This window comes from Fringilla coelebs (genome assembly GCF_963513975.1).
Source record: "Fringilla coelebs genome assembly, chromosome: 12".
In the NCBI taxonomy this organism is placed as follows: domain Eukaryota; kingdom Metazoa; phylum Chordata; class Aves; order Passeriformes; family Fringillidae; genus Fringilla; species Fringilla coelebs.
The window spans coordinates 5791256-5812731 of NC_140038.1; the positions used below are offsets into that span (position 1 = coordinate 5791256).

A 21476-nucleotide genomic window follows, 5' to 3' on the forward strand; every position below is an offset into this window, starting at 1 on the left:
AAGGTTCTAAGTGTGCTGCAGTCTTATCATTAGAAGTTCATCAAAGTAGCGTGCATCGAAAGAAGCTGCTCTTCTTAGATCGATTTTCTGTTATTTTTACTGGCCCACCTGCCCCCGATGAACTGTTGTCATTCTGAAAGAGAAAAGAGTGTCAACATTATAAAATGCAGAAAATAGTATTTCTAGCTTTCCTAGTCTCCCTTCCCACTTCCTCTGCTTGCAAAGTAATAACCAGAGCAGAGATCTGATACAACTTCAGCTCCTCAGTTATCCAGACTTCATTATTCATGTGGTAAAATAAAATAAACATTTATATAACAATCCAATCCAGATCTCAAGAATTAGCTGGAAAAGGGACTACATAATAAAACACAGATCACACTACTGCATTTTAGAACAACACATCAGTTTCAGGCTGCCCAGTGTTAATGTTCATGCAAAATAATGAATAGTTATGCACTGATGTGTAATAAGGCGTGATAAATCACTGTTGGCTCCAATTTTATCTAGTAACTAATGTAATCCCCAGGAGATTTTGGTAGGGCTACTACTCAGTATTATGGTAGCTGTCCTCTCACTGTATCTAGTTTGTATGCTAATTGGAAATACAAACCATTTTTCTGTTGAGCTTTGTCATAATGTCTCGTGCAAGTGTGAAAAACGCCTGGTGAGGAGGGGAAATAAAGAAAAAACAAACAAGAGTTAGTCACAAGACACATTAAGGACATGATAAACTTGGGCTAGCCAGACACATTAACAGTACAGTGTTCTGTAGGCCACTAGAAGCAGTTCTGAGTTGCAAGACACTCTACATACAGTATCTGTACATTTAAAACTTCAGTAAACATGCTTTAGAAACAAAAAATATTTCTTTTTAGTCTCCATCTCGCCAATCTTTGAAGAAAATGAGCAGACCTCCCCATTGCATACCTCTGAGGGGAGAAATTAAAATCAGCTGAAGACAAGGCTGCATTTACTAATCCTGTTTTTATTTGCCCCCCAAACTGAACTGTGCATTACAATTAGGAACCCAGAGAGGTTTGAGAGGGGCAAGCCTGGGAATTCACATTAAGGTTAGCTCGCTTTCTGTCCTCCAAAAGCTTTACTCTGGACTATCTATATATAATTGTATCTCAATTAAAGACAAAGACCCATGAATAATTACTCTGGCAAATCTCAGCATCCCAGATTTCAATGTATGAAAGAGCAAAGAAACATCTGTAGCAGGAAAGCTCTGCAATTCTCCAAGAGCAGGAAAAAGCAAGACTTTAGGTTGTCTGGAGACCCTAATAATCAAAGGACAGTTCCAGAATGTAAGAAGTATAAACACTTCCCCTCCCATTGTGTTTGGAATATAGCCAAAGACAGGCACTCATTTAATGTAAATAAATCACAACAAATAAATTACTGCACTTCTGATCCCAAGAACATCACAATTGTGTATTTCCCTGCAAGTAAAGTATTTAGTGAAAAGTAAACCAAATCATCAGTGATTGCCAAATGCCTACACCAGCTGCATTTTTTAATGCTTTCTTCACCATTCATGTGACAATTTAAAAAAATATTCAGATAGTCAAACATTTTGCAGAAAGCACAAACTACTGTTGGGCATTTCATGACGTGCAGGGGTTAAAATGAAACTGCCATGTCATGACAGAGCCAAGTCATCCCTCCAGAGGAACTCGGGTCTCCCCTCTGCTACTGACTCCTCATGGTCCCACTTCCAGTGTCTGCTCTAAGAATCACAAGGACACTGAAAATCAGGTCAAGCTAGTCCAGGTGCAGCATGATGCAGATCAGTCCAGTCTAACTCTATCCTGTAAAACAATCACCCCACAATCAGGAAAAAACCATGCCTGGCTGGCACAACATCCCTCTTGTTATTTTAAAGCAACAATGTCTTCAGTTTCTAGTTAACTTGTCAGATACACGAGCTGAATTAAGTAGGTGTTTGCAGGACTTTAATAGAAAAAAAATCCCACAGAAAGACTTTTAAATGATTAGGTATAAGGACAACACAAGTCTATATTGTTGGATGAATAAATCTTAATTTAAGTGGCCTTTGATAGACTGATCTTTTTTTTGTCCACACTTCTTATACAGCTCAGATCCCCCCCACCCACCCTGAGACGACACCAGTGATTTATAGCAAGATAAACTGGACTTGGGCCACTCTTCCTTCCCACTCCATTTCCTTAAGCTCTCACAGAGATCTTGTGGGTTTAGCACGAAATTTATTTGCAGGAAAACTGATTATAAATCTATAAATAGCATTGTGAGTCTTCTTCCTCCTCTAACATGAGCTTATGACCTGGTGTTCAGGTTAATACACAAATTTTCAGCCTCATCTGCACAGCATGTACTTAGTAGGAACCTCTGTGACACAGTAGCACGTTACCCTGAAAGTAAAGAATCCCATTTCCTGTACAAGGCACTGCTCTAAAATTAAACCTATTCTTTGTGCAAAAGGACTTGAATTTTAAATAGCAAGGCACAGACACCAAAGGCAACTGTTTGCTACAGTAATAGTGGACTACACTGTTAACACCCATTTTTAAAACAACACCCATTTTTCCAGACACTACCAGAAAACCAGAAGCAGCTGGATCATAGTAGTAGACCCAGGAGTACAGTGGGGACTTCAGGTCCCAGGTCAGGTGAGAAAGCCCAGCAGACCCTGGAGCATACCTCCACAGAATTAATTCAGGAAACACCCAAGTGTAGCACCCATCCCTTACCTCTTCCACATTTATGCTGGATTTTGCACTTGTCTCCAAAAATTTGATTCCATAATCAATTGCTAGCTGGAAGAGAGGTTAAAGTTTTTCAGTGGTTTTGAAGTTCCTTTGTAAAAGTAATGTTTGACACAGGTTCACAATAGGTTCATAATAGAATAGATGCTGCATGCTACAACAAACTATAAAAACCAAACCAAGCAAGTTTCATTTCTATTTTCTCTTGCAAGAACATTAAAGACAATTAGACAAAGTATTAGAACTCATCATACCCTCACATAAAGTCAAAACAAAACAAAAAAAAAAGACATTAATTTCTCAACAAAATACTTATTTAGGCTCTAAAAGAACATTAAACTAGACTGATTCTGATATGGATTGTGGACCAGAAAACTACAATGCCATCATCCCATAAGCTGTTACCAACAGCTAGACTACTTCAGCTGTACATGAGAGAGTTTGTAGCATTCTTCCTCCCTTGTTTACTCTGTAGAACAACCAATTAATTACTTAAGCTTTAGTAACAGCACTTATAACCAGGATAAGTAACCAGCTTGAATGAGCTGAGTACAACATGGTCAAATATACAGAAAACTTTATATTGAGATCTAGAATATTTCATGCTATAGCAAAGGTGAACATTCTTGACAGGATCTTGCCCTCAAGACAAACAGTACCATTAAGTTTATTCAAACCTGAAGACAGTTAAGTGCTATTTAAAACCAAAAAACCCCAAACCTGGCATCCTTTACATATAAAAGTTTCTGAAACAAGAGATTTGAGATCCACTCTCTCTCACATGCCTAAGATATACCAAACACCCAGAAGCTAGAATCCTACAAGGAGTAGGCTTCTAAATAGGGTGAATTACCAAATCTTACCTTCTCCCCTTTTTCTTTTGAGACTTGTCTTTTTTCATTCATATCACATTTGTTACCCAGGATCATTCTTTCTACATCTGAAGAGGCATGCTGGAAGAAGGAAAAGTAATCTCTCAGGAACAAAGTGCATCATTGTTGAAAAGAAAGTTGTGCGTCTCACTCCTCCACAACGGACTATTTTATTTTAGAGAAATTATCTAACGTGAAGGCACGACTGAGAGAGGCTGACTCTTGAAACAAGCAATTAAAATATTAAAATAGGCTGGAATAAATACACCTCCATGGCATGTGTGCCATGAGCTCTGTGGCAGGTTGCACACATGCACAGGCATTTGGCTGTTCTCCAAATGTAACAGTAGGCACTTTACTCCTAAGTGGTGCATGGCCATATATGCTGGCTACTGCAATGGAAGCGAGTAATTACTTGATTTTTATTTGTCCCAGGGAAATCATAACATGGAACAAAGCACTTACCTCTTCTATGTTTCTTATCCAATTTTTTATGTTGTCAAAAGACTTTTCATTTGTGATGTCATACACCAGCATAATTCCCTAAATAAAGTTAGGAAAATCTAGTTAGATGAGCTAGTACAATTGGCTGACTTTTGATATATGCTGTAGTTTTAATTATAGTTCCAAACAAATTCAACACTGGATTATTGGTAAGTCTTTTCTCAAGGCATTATGCCGTGGCTTGAAATTTACCCAAAATATTGCTATTTAACATTTTTTTGCCACTGCTAGAGGTCAAACACACCACCTATACAAAGCTTTTAATTATTAGCCTACAGTCAGGGCAAGTTCAGGAATTCTACTACAGCAGCCACCAGAGACTCTCTGGTTAAAGTCACATTTAGATGCAGCAGTTTCAAGCAATCCAGGATATCAAATCTGTCAGCTCCAATCTGCTGGGGCCAGCAGAAACTTTCACCCCTGGGGCTCTCCAGGAGCTCTCTCTCCCAGGAGCTTTAGCTCCTTCCAGCAGCTCTGCACATACACTGCCATGGGATCTCAACAGTCAGCAAAGCATGGGAAACCACAGAGCCACTGCACTAAGGACAGGCTGCAGGGTTCACCTCCATTTCCTAGGGCCTTTCCAATCATTCCTCACAGTACAAACAGAAGTCCTTGGCCATGGACTGGGGAGAAGACCAGCTCCCTGCCAAAGCCTTTTTAAGCACTGCAGAGCTCTAATACAGTGTCACAACCATTATTATTTCTCCCTGTGCTCTGTAACAGTGGAGTTATTTGGACCCACAGCCCATGAATGCCACAGATTTGTTCATACAAAGCAGAAAGAACCTAAAACAGCAGCACAGGGAGTAACCACCAAGTCAAAATTAAAGGTGTCCCAACATAAAATAGCTCAAATCATAGCATTAAGAACTAATACAAGAGTTGTACCACAAGGGTGCAGGCTTTAAGTAAATTACTTGACTTCAAGTCACTCTCAGTGGAGAAAAACATAACAGTAGGTGTTGCAGGTGACTGCATTTCTAGCCCAGACTTTGCATTCTCTACTGGCTGAAGAAAAGGCAATTAAGTGAAATACACTTTTAATATTAAAATAATTCATTATCCATTTTTTAAACACTTCAAATGTTTAAAGGGGTTGACTGCATTTAAAAAAACCCCAAACCTCTCTGATGAAAGCATGGTAACTTATTTTATTAAAATCTGCAGAAATTTAAATTATATTAAAAAATACTATAGGGCTGGAAGTTTCATCACAAAAAACAGGCCTAGACTGAGTACCAGCACATTAAAAAAAGGAAAACAAAGAGTAAACCCCCAACCAAACCACAAACTTCATTCCCCACACCTCAAGCCACAATCATCCAGTCCTCCAGTGGAAGACTTACAGGACCGAAGCTTAGGAGCAGCAAACCAGTTCCACTAGTTGTGTTTAGGGTTTTTGAAGTGTGAGCACTCACCATGGCTCCTCTGTAGTAAGCTGTGGTGATTGTGCGGAATCTCTCCTGGCCCGCTGTGTCCCTACAAGTCAATGAGAAAAATGATTTGTTTCACACTCATGAGATGTCTTTTTGAGTAACAATGCATTGATATTTGTTCATTAGGAAAAACACACCTTTGGCTGTTTGCACAAGTTTGTTCAGCCCTCAGCAGTTTCCTCACTCCCAAGGTATTCTCCTTACATCAGCAGGTAGAGCAGCACCAGAAACATGGCACAAAACCATTCCAGCTTTCATGCAAGCAATAAAACTCAGCACTACACAGCCTGCCCTCCAGTAATTAAAAATAAAAAGCTCTGATGCATCTAAGTCCTGCCTTAAACAGAAGCTGAAACACACAGCAATAAAGTATTTTGGGACAGTGCACTGTCACATCCAGTTTGCTGCTAAGGCCAGCCACTACAGCCCAGCGTGCTGGTCTTCTGTCCTGGGTGACCTGAGGGCAGCACCTGTCTGTGAGTGACCCAGCAGACCCAAGTGTTTGGATATATTATATATTTGGTGATTCCAGTCACACCTCAGGAGAGCTGAACCCCAAAGGCCTGACAAAACCCAGCTTTTTAAACCTGTATTACAGACAGAACATTTTTATCAGCCACTTGTGGCACTGCACCTTCTTAGTCACAAGGAGTCTGGCTCAGGCCCAGTTTCTACTAAGCCACCATGCAAGGAATTATCACTCACCTGTGCCTTGGTGAGTACAACCAGGTACCAAAGTACCAGAGGAGATTACAGTTTACTGGCTTGCATATTTTAGCTTACAGCTACTGAGTTAATATTTCTCCTCCACAGGGAAAAGCTAAAGGCACATTTAAGAGGACAGTTTTTGATAAAGTAGGAAATTGCTGTAATGCTTGCATGTGAGCAGGCTATTTCCAGGGCTACTGAAGCAGAACCACTCCAAGGGCAAGCCAGGAGAAAGCACAAACCTTATAAAGAGTCAATTAAAGAAAGGTATGAAACTTCTGGTTGAAGCACAAAACCTTTTAAGTATTCTTTCTCAAAGTGAATTCACTGAAAACCTGAATTACTTTGGAATACTTACCATATTTGTAGCTTGATTTTCTTTCCATCTAATTCTATTGTTCTGATTTTAAAGTCGATTCCTGCCAGAGAAAGAGATACTCCTAAGTTTTGCAGTTAATGAAAAGGAAGTGTTCAGTTTCCTTTTGGTAAGAGCAAACTTAGTCCAAAGAACCATTCTGAAGCTGCCATTTCTTCCACACACTTGCAAGTGCTGAGAATGCACAAAGTTTTCAGCTGCATCCAACACAGCAAGGATAAATTATTCTGCACAATGAAAGCAGGCCCAAACTCAGACTCAGTACTAGTTAGTCCAGATCATTAGAGGAAGACTTGATCTCCAGATCCTTCCATTTCACACCAGTAAGGTCACTGGTATAAATATGTATTTCTCTGACCAGTTCCTTCAGTTTAAGTCAATTCCCTGGTACCTCTGGCACAGAGTCAGAAATTCATCTTGTGACCCTGCAGTTCCTTTTCAAAGCCAGCATCTACTTTTGAAAACTGATGTTTGATGCAATCTAATCAGACATCACAGTAAATGGTAATAGAACACAGGAGTTACAAGACTCCTTTTTCAAGAACACTCATTTGAGAACAATTAAGATCTTCTAGGAAGCTCCAAAAAGCATCAAGAAAACACTTCTCTCCTTTTCCCCTTATACTTCCACATGGTACCCCATCAGTTCTCAGATTGATTTTGAAAATAAATTTCAGATTTTAAGCCATAGATTTTTTTAAAATATTGAAAAAATTAGTTCAGAAGGGCTTAATAATGTCTTTTTAAGGTTTAGAGGGGTGAAATGGATTTCCAAACAGACTAGCCTCTTGATCCTAACTACTTTAACTTTGGGATCTCTAAATCTGTATTACAACACAGGTCAAACTGAGACTGCTCAAGCCTCACTACTACAAGACTGCCAGATTTTTCAATCTTGTGACTGTATCCCCCAGATTAATTGCTTTGGAAACAAATGGCCCACTTTTTCTTCACTGCATCTTAAATAGCTACTTGATGCTTAGTTGTAGTTTGTAAAAGAAATTAAATTAACTTTCTTAAAATGTAATTTAATTTACAATTATCAGAAGTATCTTAATTGGAAAAATGCTGTTTCTAGCTTTAAGAATTCATCCATCCTCTAAACAGGAAGCTATGGGAGTTTCTTACACCACAGTAGAAACTGAATATGAAGTATCCATGTTCATTAGCCATTTGAATTCCATTCTTCTCACATGCAATATTACTACTTTAATATCCCGAAAATAACAAGTTTGGGCCACTTAATGTACCATGGATACATAGCTCAGCTCATTAGTTAGACTACAAATTACGAGCAAAAACATCACATCAGCACTTAAACAGCATACGAAATTAATTGCATTAATTAAAATGCTATGATTATTAGTACAATTGTAATATCACAATATTCACTGGTAGGAAAAAAGATACTTTCATTAATTCACACGCTTCTAAAAATGACATGAGAATTATATGCACTTTCAAAAAGTCCTTATCCTATGTAACATAAGTCTGGCAAGCATTTCCATTTTACATAGCAGAGGATATTGCCTCTCCTGTTGTAAAGATTTTTCTCCTAACTCGGTGCAATCACAGCTGCTGAAGTCACAGACAATTGTATTCAGCTCTGAAAACAAATAACCTTTGCCCTGAATAGATTTTGTTTTGGCCTCAAAGGTTATAAAGCACAAATATGGATTTCTCTGGAAAGAGCATTTCATCGTGGCAACAGCAAATTAAATCAGTTCTAAAAGTTCATTTGTGCCTAGGCCTGAAGTTTTGGAAACAGCTATCAGGAAAAGTAGATTCAGAAAGAGAATTCTGCCTGCATTGTGAGCTGCTGGAGCTGAGACACAGCAGGGAGTGATCCTGTAGGGGAGGCTTTCTGAGAAGGACTCCTGACTGCAGCACAAGCTTCCCATGTGCACCAATCCAGCTCTTGCACAGACTGGTTTCTCGTGGTTACTCATTTCCCCTGCAGCACTGAAATTATTTATACAACCACTCCTTCTAAAAGTCAGGACCTGCACAAAAAATATCTTCTCAGAACTTAATATTTCTAGTATGAACTTCGCCCAAATTCTCAAAGATTCATTTCAAAGCTAAAAGAATACAAAGGGAAAGGCTGTAAGTACCTCTGCAACTGTAACTTTTTGGAGGTTAAAATGAACTAGAAACTGATGCTTCTTTTGCTCTTTCACTTCAGTATGAGGAAGTGGTGAGCTACACACATTTAGAGCAAGCCTGGTGACATGTGCTGCCACTTCCTCCCCAAGTGCTCTTGCATGGCAAAGCACAAACCACGATCTGCTTAGAGCTACATCGAAATTACACCATGGAAAACACTCCAGCAACTAGAGATTTCAACATTAACTCCTGACAGGAGATTTCTGTTGTTAATCCATTCCTCTTTTGCACAGTCATACGCTGGGGTACAAAAGTTTGAAAAGTTACTCAGCCCAAATGAAGAGGAGTCAGTGAATTGCAGTTTGATTGCAAAGGATCACACAGCTTGCAGTTTTAAAATGCAACATGAAATGCTGCTCTTCTAGTAGGGAGAAAAAGCCCAGAAACATCTGGATGTCCATCTGAAGTTTTAGAAACTTGTAGAAAACACAGACCCAGATGAATGCTTAAGAGTGCAGATGCTAAGAGGATAATTAACTGCTAAAGTGGAGTTGTCACATGAAAGTCTGACACACTGGTGCCCGCCTAGCAGGTCAGTCTATATAAATATAGATCAGAGCTACACAGAAGCATTTGTTGCAGGAATCACAAACCTGCATTCTGCAAGGATAGAACCCAGAATGTGCAATCTGAACTGCAGATTAGTTAGGGCTGTAGTTGCTTGCATTTCCCTTGCAGCATGGGGTAAAAGCAGCTGAGGGCTTATTGTTCTTCAAAATCCTTTCCAGATCTTTGCTAACTACAGGCCAGGGCTGCATCCTCTCTCCTCGCTTTACTGAGGATATTTGCTTCCATAGCTTCCAAGAAAACTCTGTCTAGGAGCACACTGGGCAGCATCCTTAGTGCCACACAAAGGCTCTCACAGAAATCCCTGGCAGCTGTATGCTGCTGTGCCCACCTTGTATTGCTCTGCACAGCTGATAAAATTCAGGGCATGCCTGGTCAGTGACACACAGCCAAATGCCACAGGCCAGGGGACTGGCCTCACCTGGCCACCTCTGGTTTAAGCCAAGGAGTCACGTCCATCTGATATCCCAAAGCTCTTCTGGCACTCCCTCCTCCCCTACTCCACTTCCCAGCTGTTTTTTCTTATTCCAGCCCACCTGGGCAGATTTTACCCATAATTAAGCTGCCATGCAATAATTTTAAAGAGACATAGTGAAATATTAGAAAGAGCTCACAACACTACAATAGTAAACACCCAGGAGTGCCCAGCAGCACACAGGGAGCAGTTCCTTTTCCAGCTCTAGTACCAGTGGTTTTCTACCATGAACCTCAACAAACCAGCCTGACCCAATTCTTACAGGAATGGAAGGACAAACTGAGCAGGGAGGCTGAAAAAGTTCATTTTGTTACTTTAGTTTTTAAAACAGTAGCTCACTCTCAGGGCATCACTGTTACTCTTTTGTTCTCCCCTCACCCTGATTTTAACCCTGTAGCCATCAGAGCCAATATCTCATGTTTTTCATGCTACAGTATCTGTTCCAGCTAGGACTCCACTACAACTTTCCCCTACAGAGTACCACTGCCTGGACAGATTGTATCGTTTGTTCTTTTCAACAAAATTGCTGTTGCAGAAAATGCTACAGCACAAAGAAAGCAAAGAAACCAAACCAAAGTATTCTGGTTGGAGCCAGTAAGCTGTTCCAACTGTACCAGAAAATAATTCCAGAAGGTAAAGGTTTCTTGGGACTTCAGTCTGCTCAGCAAAATGCTTCTGGAAGGGTCATGTTCCTGAATGTTTTCTACGAGCAGTAAAATGCAGACACAAGAGAAACTTATACAAATTAGTGTCAAAAAATGAAACTGAAACAAAAAATCCTGCCACTGGCAGGCAAATATTAGAATTCTTAACCTTTACCTTTACTACCCAATTCACCAATATTTTAAGTTAATTTTTCATGTGGCTCCACACTAGTTTGCAGCAGCAGGACCGTATGTGCACAGCTGTAGCAAGAAATCAGACAGGAAATCAGCACCATTCAGGATGTAAATAAACATCAATCTCTGACAGCATACACTAGCCTGTATATCTACCCCAGCAGAATATTGCTCCATCTCTGACAAATCAATACTTTAAGTATTCAATGTACTAGCATTTTAATTTGTTTACCTTTTGGTTTTATTTCATATATAAGCCAAAGACATTTTAAGAAGTCAGTGAACAGAAAAATTGGCAAAGACGCTGCAAAAACATGAATACCAGATTGGTCTGCTAGAAAAATCTTATTTTAGTCCCATCTATCAAAGAACAAAAAAGATGTGCCACAGTTTATTAAAACAAAAAGGGAACTGTTTTGCATGACCTGCATATAATAAAAGCCTCACCCTCTTAAAGAAGCTGTCTTCCTACTTCTCTAAATCTTACTTCACTCCTTTGAAGTAAGCATGGAAGAATGAACTGGAAATAAAACTTTTTTTTAATGGGATTCCACAATAAACAGAACTTAGTGGCACTCACCACCACTGGACACAGACCACAGTAAAAGGGATGGGGGAAGGAGTCAAGGTACAAATTCTCTGACCCTTCTGAGCAGGTCAGCATGGGAAAAATTGGATTTCGTACACCAAACCTCAAGCTAGGCTTGATCCAGCTTCACAGCATTGGTCCTTTCTAGCCTACTTGGTTTATACATGAGGTCATGGGGGTTTGATTATTTTCAATGGGCTGAGCTGGGAAAAGAGAATTCCTTAGGAATTCTTTACTGCAGGATATGTAGGAGTCTTAAGATACACAAAAAGAAAGGAAAACATTTTCTGCAGTCACTTGGGTTAAGTGAATTAAAAGCAACTTTGAACCAAGCAAGTAGATTTGTAATTTACCTTCAAAAAAAAAAGAAGTGAGAAGAGGCACACAACTAAAAATCAATATGCTTCACCCTCACTTTGTTGAATCCTGGGAGAGAATTACTCAGAAGATACTTCTCCCTCTAGGCTGTGCATTTATGGGCACCCAGTAGCTGCAGCTGCACAGAGGCGCTGGGAAGCTGCAGTGCTCCTCTGCTGCAGTCCTGCTCAGCCCTCCAAGGGAGAGCCCCAGCAGCAGCCCCTCAGCCCTGGGACACAGCAGCTCCTTCAGCATCACCTGCTGCCAGGGCATTTCCATCCCACTCTGAGGGGCTGGGAGCACTGGGGGCCCTGTCACACACCTGTGTCACAGCAGGTGACACACAGCAGGGACCAGCACTGATCACACACAGCTGGGTAAGGACACAGCAGAACACAGCTCAGGTGTTGCATCACCTTCCACAGACAGATCAGGACTCCAGAAACTTTTTCTTTTCATATCTATCCAACAGCTAAGGGACATCAATTTGGCCCCACAGATTTTCCCCACAAGCTTACCCAGAGATTACTCTTTTTTTTTGTTGTCCTCAGCAGGAGCTATTGCAGGGTTTAGATTAAAAACACAATTATTTTTTAATGTGGTTTTCAAGAGAACATTTTCTTGTGCTACATCAGTGTAGTGTCTCAATCTACAAAGTTAGATAAATGAAGCTTCAGAAAGTTGCTTTTAAATTAATTTGCCTAGAATAATTATAGTAAAAATTAAAAAATGACAAAGTAGGAGTCAAGATTACTGTAAAGGGCAGGATAGAGAACTCTTGCAACATACCAGTGTGTCATACAGCCTCATACAAAAGAACAAAGTCTAACTATTTTGAACTTGAACATTTAGCTTTAGTTCCTAGTAACATCTGCAAAGAATTTTCAGATGATCTCAGCAATGTCTTGTATCAGTATGTAAATTAAAGAGGCAGTAGTTTTTTATTGCACCCATTCAAAAGTACAGCAGACTAACACGAAACACCCCACCAGGGTAAAGGTCAACATTTTCTCAAAGTCATAAACTGAATTATTCTTGAATTAAACACAAGTGCAACCACTTCTAGTTACTCTTTCACAACTTAAAGGGACAAAGTGAATTGCATTCTTTCTGGGCAGCCCACAAGAACCCACAACACACTGGTAACCCTGAGTGGGCTGAATAGACTCCTTCAGGTTAACTGGCCTTTCTTCATGTGACTCTACTTCCCCCCAAGAACCCAAACCCAGTGTACCCCACAACGAGGCACAGAGCAGTGTCTTGCACCTTGGAAGTTATTAACACAGAAAGTTTAGACACTGGCAAAACAAACATACACAAATGGCTAAAGGAGGTAAGGCAATAAAGAATGGGGATGCCATGTGCATGTTTCCTGCTCCTAAGGCTTTGAGACTGATGAGCCAGATCAGCTCAGGGTGCCAGCAAGCTGCCACTTCCTGCAGCATGTGTGCCCTCAGCTATGGCACAGCTGCCACCCTAAGCCTCCTTTCTTAAGATAAGTCACTTTCTACTTAAAAGAGAACAGGGGATTCAGAATACAATTTCTAACCAACAGAATTAGACCCACATTTGAAATGTCCATGTTTTTTACAGCTCAACAGGCCACAGTGTGATCTCACTACCACCCCAAGATCTGAATCCAGTGCTCTTCAGCCACCTGCTCCCACCAGTGCTCCTGTGAGTTCTGCCACCACAACTGCGCACTGCAGTGCTTCAGTGTGGACACTGCAACATCCTGAACACCAAAAGTCTCTTTTCAGTGTTTTGAAGTCAACTTGCAGATTGCTTTGAGCAACCTTTGAAATGCATGATTTAAAACACCAAAAATACTCAATATAAAATTCAAGACTACAAAACAACATAACACTAGAAACTTAATACTACTTGACATGAGTGAAATTATCAACTGTCACAAGAACCCAACTTTAAAAGTCCCTGCAGAATGTATTTCAGAGGTTACAATCTAGATACCATGAAAGTGCACAGGAATTAACTTGTGGTCTACCTCTCATTCTGTTTTGAATGTATGATATGCTACACTTGATGATAGCTCAGTTTCATCGAAAACAATTTTTAAATAGATTAAAATTGTACTATTGATACAGACAGCAAAGTTTGTTTATTTTAAGGATTATTTATAGACTGCCTGTCTCTAAGAGGAATGCATTAATTTAGTTGCTTAGAGGACATATTCCTTTCAAGCCAAGATGCAACTGGAGAGAAGCAAACTGAAAACTGACCAACAGACTTGAACTGGGGTTATAGTTTCACAGCTGAAACCAAGTGTCACAACCAAATCCTTTCCTCCTTTGAACTCACTCATCTGTGTGAGTTCCATAATTCAGCTTACCACCACCTGTAACAACAGCTGATGGCACAACCTGAGAGCACAGGCACTCCCAACCTCTCTGAGTGGCAGAGCTCCTCAGCTGAAGCAGGCATCAACCTGAAGCCCTGGCTAGGAGAGAGCCAGAGGCAGCTCCCAGGCAGCTGCTCCAGTGTGGATCCTAGAGCAGCTCTCAGCCAGCCAGCTGCATGGCAGTGCAGGAATTGCTCTGTGGCTCACACTCCAGCTAGGGCTGGGAATGCAGGAGAAATACTGGAAATACTGCAGTGACCTCCCAGGGACACAATCCCACTCTCAATTTGTAATGCAGCTGGGGGAGACTCGCACATCTCTCATCTGCTTTGAAGCTCTTCTTTCCCTCAGGTCTGCAGGATGTTCTGTGTGCAGCTTTCTTCATCATGAAAAAAAACCTCTGCCATGTGCTCTGATGGCTAAGAACACCAGATTTCCCCATCTAGAAGGTGGCTTATGAATACAAAAATTTGATTCCTCTTCCAAAGTCCAGTGCTTAATACAAGATGATAGGTAACTGATTCTTATCAAAAGCAAAAATTAATAGGTAAGACCTTAAAAAAAAAAAAAAGGCATAAGAAATCCCTGACCCCAAAGTGGAACTCCCAAGAACAGGAAAAGAAATTATCCTGAATCTGTTGCCTGTAAATGATCTATGTTTGTATGTGTAGAAAACATAGAAAATTATGCCTTTAACCAAAATAACTCTACTGAATATTGCTGTCAGGAAAAAGGCAAAAATAATTACTTTGTCCAAAGTTAGCATCTTAAGAATCCAAAAGGTTGAAAAAATGGCTTATTAAAAAAGCCTCATGCAATCAATACTGCCTTGCCACCATGATTTAGATTTTTTAAAAATTATTATTCATAAACCAAGTTTCAGCTGTGACAACAAGAACAGGCCAAAAAGATTAGGATTGGTTTTATTCCCTAATTTTTGGTCTGGGTCCATCTACACATCTGGCCAGTGAGAAATAGATTTACCACTTCTTTAAAAAGCCTCTTAAAAGTTTCAGGGCTCTACATGAACTGGTTATTCAGAGTGAGGAAATAAAGATTTTGGGGGGCCAGGACATTGTTTGTTTAAAACAGAAGAGGTGCTACACGGAAAGTGAGCACGCTGAGTGTCCCAGGATCCACAAAGCAAAGCAAGAACTGGCAAGTCCATGATTACTCACAGATAAGATGCCCTCACACAGTTCAAACAATGCACTTTGTCCCTTCTATTCCAGCCCTGCCTGCAGCTGGGACCACATAAAAACCCCACCAGCTGCAGATTTAACACAGGTATGGAAAGCACCATGGGAACAGTTGGTATGGACAGGTGAGCACTGCTACAGCCCAACAAATCACACTGTCAAACACTTCCTTGCTAGGTTCAGGGATGCTACAAAAGCACCAGAGATAAAAACTAGTTAAATTGGACAATGTTAGAGCAGGTATAAATTACACATGACCAATGTAAAGACAGAAGTGATTAAATTTTTGGAGGTTTTAGAGGAATGCACAGACACTCTGTTCACTTTAGAGGGCAGAGATGCTTACACTGGAAGAAAAAGTACAGAGAGCAAAAGAAAAAGGACATATCAACAATATTAGTGAGACAGCTCTTGGCTTTAACTGACACTCTGTCCAAAAGGATCCAAAAAGAGCAAAATATCTCATCCAGCAAGAATTATCCTTGTTAAAATAAATAATCTAATCTAGGAATTTCAATTAGAGTCTAAAATACAGTTGTGTTAGAAGCAAGTGTAGAAGGTACCAGTAAGGCAGCAAAATCAGACCAAAAAGTCAAAGCAGAAGGTTTAAAGTTACTGAAGTTAGCCTTATAGACAGCACTCAGCAGCCCCAAAACATCATTTTCACCAAAGGCTTTTTGAAAGCCATATTTTTATCCATGGGAACAAGTAAGCATGGGGTGGTTTGGTTTGTCATTTGCTGGTCTGTTTGGGAAGTTAAGGACATGAGAGAAGAGGGCTGCTTTAACTTCTTACATGAATGACAAAATAGGCCTTTTTTGAAAGGTTTTTACTACCTACACTAACAGGCACAGCCACCTAACTTATTAAGGAAGGCCATACTTTTCTTTCTGGCACAGCTGTTTTCTTCTACATCATGCAAGGTTCTTTCAATGAATTAATTTTAATTAATGCTTTAATTTCTTCATTTGCTTTTCCTGCTTTGCATGTTCTAAGTACTCCTCTCTACAACACTTCTGCTAAGTCAGAAAAGTTCTCCCAGTTAGTCTGTTTCTTTTTCCTCCTTTCCTTGCTTGGGTTGACACAGATACTCCATCTTTAATCCCAGCAGAAGTCACACCATACAGGCAAGATATTTTGACACAGTAAAGGAAAGCTATTGCTCTCTGAAAGAAAGGAGGATTTTGTTGGGAGGGGTGGAGGCAGGGTTAGCAGTGTATGTGTTCCCTGGCTGACAGACACTTCAGTTTTGCCCAATTTCTGATACTCAGCCTGGTCTTCCCAATCTCCAGATGTGGAGCCAGACTCCTACTAGTGACCAGCCTGCCTGACATGTTTTTTGATGTTGCCATACATATAAGAGGATGCCACTGACATTCAGCATCAGGGGTTTTTCTCTGTGGTGCCCAAAGCAGAAGAGTCTGCATGATGGCAGCAAAATTAACACATCTTCAACTTGGTCAACTGTTTGTTGAAGACAAGCCTTCTGACACATGCAGTACTTCACCTGTCTTTAACTACATACAATCTAATCAAAAGTGTCATAGCTTACATTTAACAGGAAAGTTGACTATAAACCATAAGATTAAACTGATATTAGATGCAATTACTGGTCAAAAACCCTCTAAAAGGTACTAAATTACAACCCACTGCAACCTCTGTTGGGACAGGAAGCTACTGACCTAAGTTTTGAGATACAAGTCTGGTAACTAAAAGCCTCTGGGTCAAGTTTTGGGTCCCAGAGTAAAAGAAAGATACAAAGCTTGAGACAGAGTCCAAAGGAGGGCCACGAGGATGGTGAAGTGTCTGGAGGAGAAGCCTTATGGGGAACAGCTGAGGGCAATTGGTCTGTTCAGCCTGGAGCTGGACTCAAAGATCTTTCTGTGTTCATTCCAACTCAGGATATCCTGAGTCTGATTCTAACTCTAGAAAAGCCTGACACAGTCCAACGTTATTGATGCTACTATTAGTTCTAGTTTATCCAGGTTAGAAAAGCATCAGAGCTATTTTATATATCTAGTCAGCCTGATGACATTTAAGCCACCATAACATCCAATTAAAGATAAAAAGCAATATAATATCCTTTGAATTAAAACCACCAAACTTCTACCACAAAACATGAAATAAAGCATCATTATAAACACTGCATGTATTCTTATTATTATTATTATGAATGTTAGTTAATTACTGAAGTAAGACAGTCCAAGATGTTTTTCTACTAAAATGATGTATTTCTACTACAGAAGGACTAGGAAATCCATCCTAAAAAGTACATTAAAAATTCCCAAACAAAAGCTGTATCTCTCAAAGCCTGTATCCATCAACCAAGACATTTGTTCCTACCGTTATTCAAAGTTAGTCTGTGTTCCTAACTTTGCATTCAAACCAAGTCACAAAAGCAGCTCGAAACTGCCCTCCTGTCACTCAAATAACCAGTAACACATAACCAAGACAGACCTCCATCTGCCAATTAGGAATAGGCATCAACACTCAGACATCTGTCACACTGTTTCAGAGTAAAACACGCAACACAAAAGCTGCAGCAGCATTTTTAATAAAAGCCAAATAATTTCCACTCCATTGTTGGCTTGCTGCAGAATACAGTAAGGTAATGCAACCTCACCAGCAAAAGAAAATCAAAGTTAAGATGTCCTTTGCTACCAGCTAAATGTTAGTATCAAATTTAAAGTTACAAGACACAAAAACTTCAATGCTTTTAACCTGCAATACCTTCAGCTACAACTTCCTGTTCAATATCAGGATATCATCTTGCTGACCACCTACCACTGACCTTGAAAACAGAATCATTCTTCCACTTTTGTATTTAACTCCACAAAACTGTTTTCCCTATTCCATGCAAACTCTGTCCTAAAGAGATACCCTGGTCCCAGATCCTTCAAGCCTTGAACTCACACTTCCACCCTTGTAGATAGGTGTACCAGTGCCACCTGAGTGTGAGTGAACTCACCTCGGCCCTCCAAAGTCCAGATGACAATCAGACCATTAATAAAGTACTCCTGACAATGCTTTCCTGATGCTTCCCTGCCCTCCCTCCCCTGCTCATCTATCATTGATGTGCTTTCTTCTACAGCCTGACCATCTGGAGAAGCCCAAAAGAAATTGACTGACTAAGGAGAGGAAATGCTGCAGCTTAATGGGAGGGTGGGTAGCAAAACCCCAAACCCCAAGAAAGTAACAATCACTCCTTGTCCATCATACAAATACGTAACTGTGAAGAAGAAGAGTAGAAATATTCATTGAGGTATGATTTGACTTGAATACACTAAAACATTTTCCATTACACTTTACAGACATGGAAATTTCACTGCAAAAGGGAAGCTGGTAATTTTGCTTGACAAAGGATTTTCATCGAAGTGTTCAAAGGTCAGCACACACGTGCTTGCCTGCCAGAGTAGTGTCCTATTTTGGAAGATGTAGACTAAGGAAAAGTTACTTCTGTAAAATCAACAAATGGTTTCAACTCTCAGATAAAGTACTATCTTGTGAGCAACTTCCTGCCAAGTGCTGATATCATCCTGGATTAAAAAAATAAATACGACAAATTTTGTTTCTGTCAGCAAGCCTTTCTACTAAATCAGAAGTGCTATCAGCTACAAAGATTTGACCTTACTCTCATAGAAACCAGTTCGTACAAAAAAGCTGAAAGGAATGCAACAAAATAAACCTTATTATTTCAAATGATAAACCAAATCCAGTTTTACCAGACAGCACTACTTGAACAGCAAGTTAAGATACTTAGAAAGTGCTAAATTAATGCTTCTGATTCTTGTGTATCACACTGAAACTACTAGCAAAATGCACATGAGATATCCCAAGATAAGTGTTGCTTTAGGAGTTGTTAAGTGTGAAAATGAGCTGACTCAACTGCATTTTACTTTCCATGTAATGTGCAAAAGCAGAAGTTTCCACCCAGAAAGCAAACTAAACGACACAACCTTACATAACACACTCCCATTGTAAAAAAAGTTTAATCCCATGTTCACAGTGAAAAGCTGATCCTCACTAGAGACCACAGCAGCTTTATGCCTTGCCAGAACTTTCAGAAAGTCTAACAGAGCTACAGAGTCCTGTATAAAAATCAAAAGCTGCTGAAGGACAAGGACCTGTCGTGTCTAAAGTTGCTTACAGCCAATCTGTGCTTCCACAGAGTGAAAATACATTACTTTGAATAATCCAAAGGTCACTGGTTCACTTCTCATAATGGGTAGCAAAGTCTGCTGAAGGTATTAGCTATGCCAGGTAGTGAAGACAAAGACATGACATTGCACCAACAGTCACCCAGAAAAAATAAAATAAAAGAAGTCTGATGAATTATAAATACATATTCACTGCACTTTTATCACATTTCTTATGCAACTGTTGGCCACAGGACACCAGGCTGGAAGTCCCTGCTGTTTGAACCAGTCCAATGTTGAGTATGATTATGAGCACAACCAAAGTCTTGAGGAGAAAAGTCAAAGGAGCATTTCCTAAGCTCCAAGCAATCTACATGGATGTTGCAGCCTTACAGGCACATTTTGCATGACAGCAAAACAGAAGGGGATCTGTGAAGTATAACATGAATATACCATGCACAATGAAAAAGTAACTACAATTCATTACTGACTTATTTCTATAATATGAGCATTGAGGAGAAGTAAAGCAATTATTCTATAATAATAACAGTATTCCCATATCTCCCTCCTGCTTTATTTTTTTCCTTTTGGAAAGTGTTTCCATTGTTTTGGTAACTGGAGTGCTATAGTTAACCCTGGTTAAACTACTAAAGCACAATAGGAGTGGGAAATTATAAGGAAGTTATCTGGTCCTTGGATATGATGTGGCCCCTCTCATCATGGCAACAGTGTGTTTTAACTTCTGGACCTAAAATCTAAGAAAAAAGTTTAAACTGGCAAAAATTTAACCCCACCATAGTTAAAAAAAAAAATAAATCTAAATGACTCATCTCACAAATAGCATGTAAGAACATAAGACTAAACAATAAAATTTGATGTCAACACATCTCAAACATAAGCCTTCTTAGACTTCTACAGTAAAACCAAGTCTGATCTTGTTAGGAGAGACACATCAGAGGAGAACTGAGGGCACATAATATCACAAATCACTGTTAACTGAACACATATCCTAAGTACTACCCTACTGCAGGATCCACTTCATGGAGAACACACAAACCAAACAGCCTGCCAGCTCATACTCCAAGAAAACTCTGTGTATTTAATGAGAAATGCTCATCTGGGCACCTTAAAAGTTGAAGTGGCAGGGCAGCCTGTTTGGGAGAAGCACAGCATCCTGCACCTCCCTCCACAGCATGGTTAACTGTGACTGATCAGCCACGGAAAAAAAGCAGAATTGTTAAAAATGGAATTCCCCCAAGCTCATCAGAGGGAGCAGTTATGACTGTAAAATCAACTAGTACTGAGAAGAGAGAAAGGGCACAGGAACACATCTTCAAGAACAGATTACAGCCACATGACAGACCTACAAGTAACACACACAATCCGCAACAAAGACTGAAAAAACTCCAAGTATTTTTATTCAAGCACAGGTCAGCACTTTTATGAACAGTTTCATTATTTCCTGAATTGTCAACTTTCCTGCTTGGAGGTTCTTTGCTAAAAAATAAAAGGGGACTAGAGCTCTAAGAAGGAATATGTAACTGTAGAATCACAACTATTACCTATGGAACTAAAAGTGGGCCTCAGTTATTAATAAGTTTCTTCAGCTGACTTGTTTTGGCAACAAGGCCCTTGCACAAACAAATATAAAGGAAGGAAATGAGAGCAAATCCTATATTTACTGAATAAAGTAAGAAAAAATAACAGCATAATCCCAGTCCTCAAGACTTCAAAGTGAATCAGTGAGAAAAAAAAAAAATCTATCAACGGGCTGAGCAGTTCAAGAAACATCAAGAAAATGGTTGGAAGACAGACACACCCATTTGTGTTAGCTGTCTCTTTAGAAGTATAAAGAAGCACCACAGTACCAAAGTAGGCTATTTTTTTTTTAATGATACAGCATTTATTAATGTTTATTAAGCCTTTTATTCTACCACTGGTACAGAATAATACCTCTTAAGGTAAAATGCTACTCAGGCTTTAATCAGCTGGTGTTACTGATCCAGCATTTTGAAAATGGTTGCAGAGAGAAATATGCCAGAAAAATGCAGAAAAACTGTTATAAAAGCATTAGAAATGATGCCACACCTCATTTAGTCCATCACATGTGCCTAAATAAAGATTGTTTCTTCCTTGT

At 39.8% G+C, this 21476-nt stretch overlaps 1 protein-coding gene across 6 annotated transcripts in view; it reads right to left on the reverse strand.

Moving 5' to 3' along the window:
* RAB8B (RAB8B, member RAS oncogene family) overlaps window positions 1–21476 on the reverse strand; it is a 29113-nt gene that overhangs the window by 6235 nt on the left and 1402 nt on the right. For all 6 annotated transcript variants that reach the window (XM_084214015.1, XM_084214016.1, XM_084214014.1 and 3 more), the window contains exons 2-8: window positions 6635–6695; window positions 5551–5611; window positions 4091–4168; window positions 3617–3706; window positions 2739–2804; window positions 614–664; window positions 109–133 (exon numbers count right to left, since the gene is read on the reverse strand). In XM_084214015.1, coding sequence (XP_084070141.1) covers window positions 109–133; window positions 614–664; window positions 2739–2804; window positions 3617–3706; window positions 4091–4168; window positions 5551–5611; window positions 6635–6695 — 432 coding nt within the window. The remainder of the gene's footprint in view (window positions 1–108; window positions 134–613; window positions 665–2738; window positions 2805–3616; window positions 3707–4090; window positions 4169–5550; window positions 5612–6634; window positions 6696–21476) is intronic.